The 7,174-nt window shown below is 34.3% G+C and overlaps 1 protein-coding gene across 1 annotated transcript; it reads right to left on the bottom strand.

Moving 5' to 3' along the window:
• Nucleotides 1–1,410: 1,410 nt before the first annotated feature.
• LOC102029964 (olfactory receptor 4F15-like) lies at nucleotides 1,411–6,695 on the bottom strand. Its single transcript, XM_005381683.2, has 2 exons — nucleotides 5,765–6,695; nucleotides 1,411–1,427 (listed from the first exon to the last, which is right to left on the bottom strand). Exons 1-2 carry the CDS (start codon nucleotides 6,693–6,695, stop codon nucleotides 1,411–1,413), a joined length of 948 nt encoding a protein of 315 aa, XP_005381740.2.
• Between the last annotated feature and the right edge of the window lie 479 nt (nucleotides 6,696–7,174).

The raw sequence follows: 7,174 nt of genomic DNA, 5'->3' as shown, positions 1-7,174 counted from the left end.
TATTTCATGTTCCTGATTAAAAAAATATGATTTTTATTTGACACATCTCTTAGAGTTCTTTTATAGCATTATTCTATCATACTATTTTTCTTTCATATTATTCATAATATCCTAAACATATGTTCCATTTTATCACTCTGATATGATACATACTGTTAAATTGCAATGTTTCAATTTCTTAGAAAGTAAACACCCAAGACTTATTTTCTTTCTTCTGCTTTAAGAAAATAAGTGTTGAGCTCTTTCAGACTATTAATTTACAATGTAATTTTCATAAAATATATTTCATTTTTTAAATATTGTAAATTTCTGCATAACTACTACTTTTTGATTTATAAAATAAACAACTTTGAAAAACATCTGAAATGATATCTAGTGTTTATATCAGTCAGTCTTTACTAGAGAAAAAGATATAATACAAGATACACAAATATATAAGAATTTACACATTGGGTTATGATGGCTGTCCATAGAGTCAGGTGTGGAAGAATACAAAAGGTCTCTCTGCACCCTGGAGACATAAATGATCCAGTTGAAAGCCTGGAGCTATGTGTAGTGTATGGTGCAAGTCGGTACCAGGAGGCCAAAGAGTCTAAGATGGAAAGCTGAAGACTCTGTGCTAGGGGCTGGAGATTTAGCTCAGTGGCAAAAGTGCCTGCCTGGCAAGCGCAAGGTTGTGAGTTCGGTTCCCGGTACCGGAGGGGGAAATAAAAAAAAAGACTCTGTGCTTAAAATCCTGAATGGTCTCCACCAAAAGGCTGAAAAATATCAACTGGAAGCCATGAGATGACATCCAAGGTGAAAGTTAAGACTGGAGCTTCTAAGACAGAAGCAATCCTTTCTTCTTCATTTCCCTTTTTACTATTCTGGTGGTTATCTTCCTAGGGCGGGTTTGCCACAAAGAACTATGTTTAGCCAATTTATTTATTTCTTCAAACTGACACAATCAATCAACTATCAAAATAATAGAAAAGCAAAAATTTAAATCTACTAGAATTAACAGTATTCAATTTCAAGAGAGTATTTCAGCAATTGATCACAATGTTTACTGCATCTAACATTGACAAATTTATATTTGTATTGAAATTTTTTGTTTAATCTTCACTGTAGGTAGATATGCAGACTTCTTAACCATCTTTACAGGAACGACTCATATTTCTGATTTTATTAATCCCTAAATTGAGATATATACATACATCTTTGTCACTAGCTTTTGACAAAAATAGTACTCAGATATAAACAAATATTTCTGCATAGTCTTGCAATTTTCATTAATATACTTAATTTTTCTTTAGTCAGAAAAGTGCAATAAAAACAGAATTCTTTAACAACAGAAAAAATACCTCTGAGAAACACTTATAGAGTATGATTGTTAAAATAAGTGGGACTCCATCAAACTCTGTTCTCAAACTATATATATTTTACAACTTTGTGAGACAAAAATTATAACAGACTGAGGATGTAGTTCAGTAGAATAATGCTTCCATAGCACAAGCAGGGACTTAAATTCAAATGCCTAGTATGAGAGAGAGAAACAGCTTTCATGTTTTTTTTCCAACTTATTTTCTTTTATTTTTAGGGTTTTAAAAGAATATTTATACCAAGAAAGTACAGAGAAATAGGTAGTAAAATCCAGCAAGAGAGAAGATTAAAAATTCCAAGCAGCTTCCTAAATTTGAAACTAAGGGTTTCCCATGTGTTCTGAGGAAAGTGCATGTGGCCTGAGTTGTATCAGTTCTCAATCATGTTTTAATATATGTGCTGCCAAAGCAAGTACAAGAAATCAGTTCTATAAAGGGAAGATAACAGTTTCAATACAGTTTGCATATGGAATTTCTAATCTGCATAATATTATCATGGAACATTCACACATGAAATTTTTAACATATAACTGCAAAAACTATACAGCAGCCATGTCGAACTATTTATCTTCAAGTTCATATGGGTCTAATCTAACATTTTAGCAGACGTGGAAAATTTGTGCAAGGGATAGGATAACGTTTTGTAAAAATACGAAATTCAGCCTTCAACATTGGTCTCCCAATCTTACTAGGAGTCTTTTTCTCCTATTAACATGCTGCCTACAGATTATCCTGGAGCTCAGTTCAGTTACCTAAAATCTGTAATTCACACTTCAGTAATAACATAATCAAATGTCACTTCCTACACAAACAACAGACATACTGAGAGAGAAATAAGGGAAACCATACCTTTCACAATAGTATCAAAAAAATTGAAATATGTAGGAATTAATCTAGCAGAAGTAAAAGATTTACACAGTGAAAATTACACTACTCTGAAAAAAAAAGCGAGTGAAGAGGATTTCAAGAAATGGAAAGATATTCTTTGCTCATGGATAGAAAGAACCAACATTGTGAAAATGGCCATACTCTCAAAATTATTACATAGATTCAATGCATTTCCGATGAAAATACCTCACAGACCTAGAGAAAACATTCCTAAAATTTATCTGGAACCAGAAGAGACCTAGAATAGCAAAAGCAATCCTGGGTAACAAAGGCAAGGGAGGAAGTATCACAATCCCTGATTTGAAATTATACTACAAAGCTACTGTAATAAAATCAGCACGGTATTGTAAAAAAAAAACAAACCTGAAAATCAATTTGTACAGATTGGAAGATGCATACACAACCACAGAAACACTCAGCCACCTTATCTTTGACAAAGGGGTCAAACATGTTCACTGGAAGAAAGATAGCCTCTTTAATAAATGGTGCAGGAAAAACTGCCTTTCCACATGCCAAAGACTAAAACTTGACCCAAGTCTATCATCATGCATCAAAATAAAGTCAAAGTGGCTTAAAGATCTAAATATTAAAACAGAATCACTAGATCTAATGGAAGAGAAAGTAGGTGGAAGTCTTGAAGACATAGGGGTAGGTAAAGAGTTCATGAACAAAAACCAAACTGCACAGGAAAAACTTCAAAGAATCAAGAACAGGGATCTCATCTTATTGAAAAATTTCTGTACGTCAAAAGAAATTGCCAAAAGGGTGAAAAGAAAACCCATGAATTGGGAAAAAATTTTAGTTAACTGTCCCTCAGACAAAGGACTCCTGTCTAGAACATACAAAGAATTTTAAAAAATCAGGCCCCCAAAATTCAAAGACCCAGTCCAAAAATGGGCATCTAAGATGAATACACATTTCTCAGATGAAGAAATACAAATGGCGAATAAACACATGAGAAAATGTTCAACATCATTAGTCCATTGAGAAACGCAAATTAAAACAGCACTGAGATTCCATCTCACCCCAGAAAGAATGGCTATCATCAACCAATCAAACCATAACAAATGCTGGAGAGCCCATGGGGAAAAAAGAACTCTTCTCCACTGCTGGTGGAAATGTAGACTTGTGCAACCACTGTGGAAATCAGTGTGGAGATTCCTTAATAAACTAGGATTAGAGGTCCCATTCAACCGAGCTGTTTCTCTCCTGGGTACTTTTCCAGAACGGAAAACATCATACCACAGCGAAATATGTACACCCATGTTTACAGCATTGCAATTTGTAATAGCTAAATCTTGGAAACAACCCAAATGTCCATCAACTGAGGAATGAATAAAAAGATGTGGTATTTTTATACAATGGAATATTACTCAACTATAAAAGAAGATAAACTAAAGACTTTTATAGGTAAATGGATCCAACTAGAGACCATACTCATTAGTGAAATAAATCAGATTCACATGTGTAAACATCGTATTTCCTTCCTACTATAAGAACCTGAAAGAATAATTAAAATCTGAAAGGTACCATAGATACTGTGAAAGGGAAAATAAACTGCTCAAATAGGGAGGAGAAACTGGGATGAAGGAGGGAAGAGAAAAAAGAAAGAAAGAAGAGGAAAAAATATGTATACAAAGGATAGCTGAGATTATTGTACTATTAATATTTGTTGGTTTATTGAAAGGAACTTTAGATATGCAAGCAGCATAAACAAAGGTGCACAAGTGGATTAGAGGAGACATGCTCTTCAGAATCAGCATCAGAGAGAAGAATGCCCAATTAGATGCTAGTGGCAAGTCTGTCTCATATGGGAAGTTTCAGGAATTTTTTGGAATTTATTGAAATTCCTTTCAATAAAGGAATTGTTTGATCAATTTTGTATGCCTGTATCTGGTTTTATGTGCAACCATTTTGAAGATGACATTATGTAATATAGCAGCCATTGCTAATATCCTATCACCATATTTTGAAATTGTGAATCATTTTTATTGCTCTCTATGCTGTTTTGTTTATGTATTTGCTTTCCTTATTTTGTGATTTTCTCTTTTCTCTTTAAAATTAAATATAAAAATTTACATGTATATACCAGAATAGCTGGGATAGGTGTATTGCTGATATCTCTGGAAACTGTCAGTGCTTAAAATTTTCTTTTTTCTTGACCAATTTTGCATGCTTGAATAGGGTAATCAGAATGACCGATCGGAAAAAAACAATATGCAGTATAGGAACCATTGTTGAACTCCTACTACCTTGTATGATGAAGCTTTGCATCATTTCCAATACTTTTCCTTGTTTTATTACTTCTTACTGTCTTTGTTGGATCAGTCTTATATTCTTATATCTGGTGGACTGAGTAACTTCGTTGAAGATAACCATATGTAAGGTCGCAATCATTGTTAATTCCTACCATTTTGTTTTGAGGTCATGTGTAATTTTTGTTTTTTTTTTTATTTTAAAGATAGTAGTAAAAGAAAAAAGAACAATAGCAGCATACCAACATCACAGACATAAACAAAACAAAGCAAGCACATTAAAAGTGATAAGGGTTTCAAAACAAAATGATAGGAATTAAAAGTGATTGTTATATTACATAATGACAATGAATACTGTATTTGAAGCTTTTTAAAAATAATTATGAATAACATAATCTTTAAGCTGAAGGTAGTGTGTTACTCCTATAATCTTCAAATCTTGGAAGGCTGTGGCAGAAAGAGCACACATACAAGCCCATCCTGGACAGTGTAAAAACTCAACAAGACACTGATAGAAAAATTTTTTGAAATTTAAAAACAAAAAGAGCTGGGGATGTAGCTCAGTTTGAAGACACTAGGTTCACTCTTCACCAGCAAATATTACTCTAATAATAGTAAGCACAACAACAATAATAAATATAATAATATGTTCTTTAATTTATCACAAGGGAAGTAATGAAATGTACTTCTTCAGATGGATCTTTATATCTTTTCATTTGTGGGTTTGAAATACATTATCTTTTATATTTTTTGTATTATCTTTTTTAATTTCCTCACATCTATTTAGTTATAAACCAAAGTCACATAAAGTAGAATTTTTGCATTTTCATTCATAATCAATTATCTCCAGGTATAGAGTAGACACTGAGACATGCAGGCACCATAAACAAAGGTGCCTAAGTGGATTAGAGGAGATATGCTCTTCAGAATCAGCATCAGAGAGAATGCCAAAGTAGATGTTAGTGGCAAGTCTGTCTCATGTGGAAGGTTTCAGAAATCACCATGACGGAAATCTTCTATACCAGACATGACATCCAGTACTAAATGCAACATTCCATGCTGAGCTAACTCCTCCTCATATTTTCAGAATTCTTAGTACCTCAAGGAAATTAGATTACAACAAAATCACCCTGGAGGAGAGATTTCACAGTAGATTTTGAAAATTGTATTAAAATAAAACATTTGTACAACATTCAGGGAGATTAATTCCCGAGGTTAGAAAATATTAACCTGAATTTCTTGGACTGTGCATTTAAGGACTCTTTCTGAAATGTAAAGCCTTAACAAAGAGTCTCCTCATAGCCACCTTCATCTCCTTATTTCTAAATGTATAGATGATAGGATTCATAAAAGGTGTGATAATGACATCAAAGATAGCTAAAAATTTATCTACAGGTAAGGTAGGAAACGGCCACACATACACAATAATGCAAGGACCAAAGAAGAAACCTACTACAGTGATGTGAGCTGAGAGAGTGGAAAGTGCCTTGGCCAAACCACCTGAAGAGTGTTTCCAAACCGTGACCAAAATGCAGATGTAGGACACAATCAAGATGAAAAAGGTGCCCATGGAGATGAAACCACTGTTGGCCATGACCAGGAACTCCAGTCCATAGGTGTCTACACATGCAAGTTTGATGAACCGAGGAAAATCACAATAGAAGCTATCCATTTTGTTGGTTCCACAGAAGGGTAAGTTCACAACAAAAGCCAGCTGGACTACAGAGTGGAGGAGTCCAATGCTCCAAGCAGCAGCCAGAAGACAAATGCACATCCTCGGGCTCATGATGGTCAGGTAGTGGAGGGGCTTGCAGATGGCAGTGTATCTGTCATAAGCCATGACTATCAGCAGCACCATCTCTGTACCTCCAACAGTGTGGATAAAGAACATCTGAGTGATGCACCCTTTCAAGGAGATGACTTTATGTTTTCTGAAGAGGTCATAAATCATCTTTGGAATTGTGATGCTGGACACACCTGTATCGATACAGGAGAGATTTGCCAGCAAGAAGTACATTGGGGAATGTAAGTGATGATCTAAGATGATTGTGAGCACAATTAGAAGGTTCCCTAGCATGCTTGCTACATAAAATATTGTGAAAAACAAGAAAAGGAGAATCTGAATTTCCCAAGAACTCGTGAGTCCCAGTAAGACAAACTCAGTAGTAACCGAGTGATTTCCTCCATCCATCAACTTCTTGTGCAAGGCTCATCCAAAAGCTACTGTTCTTTCAAGAACACAGGAGGCAGAAAATTGTAATTTTTATGTTGAATGTGACATCTTGTTTATAAAGTAGTGGCACAAATGTCAAATCTAAAGGTCACCTGGCCAATTTTAACAGAGTTACACAGTCAAAAAGTCATCACAAATTAGCCCCAGAATGACTGTCTCTTTAAGATTGCATAATCATGGAACTTCAAATTTAGTTCGAGCTCTGCCATGTAACCAAGAAGGGAGAAATATAAACCAAGGCACCTAAAAATTTAAGGAAATTTGTATCAGGAAGTACAAAGATTTATACTTCCTAATTTTTACATAAAGAAGTGCTAGAAATGGAAGAAAATATGATACAATAGGAGAAAATATTTACTCATGTCTATTATATACAGCCACCTTCCTACATTCTGGAGTTTTTCTTCACTGGCATGTCTTAAGTTCTCTATATTTAC

The sequence above is a fragment of the Chinchilla lanigera genome, unplaced genomic scaffold, assembly GCF_000276665.1.
Source record: "Chinchilla lanigera isolate Chin_1 unplaced genomic scaffold, ChiLan1.0 scaffold00015, whole genome shotgun sequence".
Lineage (NCBI taxonomy): Eukaryota > Metazoa > Chordata > Mammalia > Rodentia > Chinchillidae > Chinchilla > Chinchilla lanigera.
The sequence above is the reverse complement of the archived record's forward strand: the minus strand, read 5'-3'. Positions and strand labels throughout refer to the sequence as shown.

Coding starts and splice junctions, on each gene's coding strand:
- LOC102029964 (XM_005381683.2), bottom strand. CDS start 6,695: ATGGATGGAGGAAATCACTCGGTTACTACTGAGTTTGTCTTACTGGGA.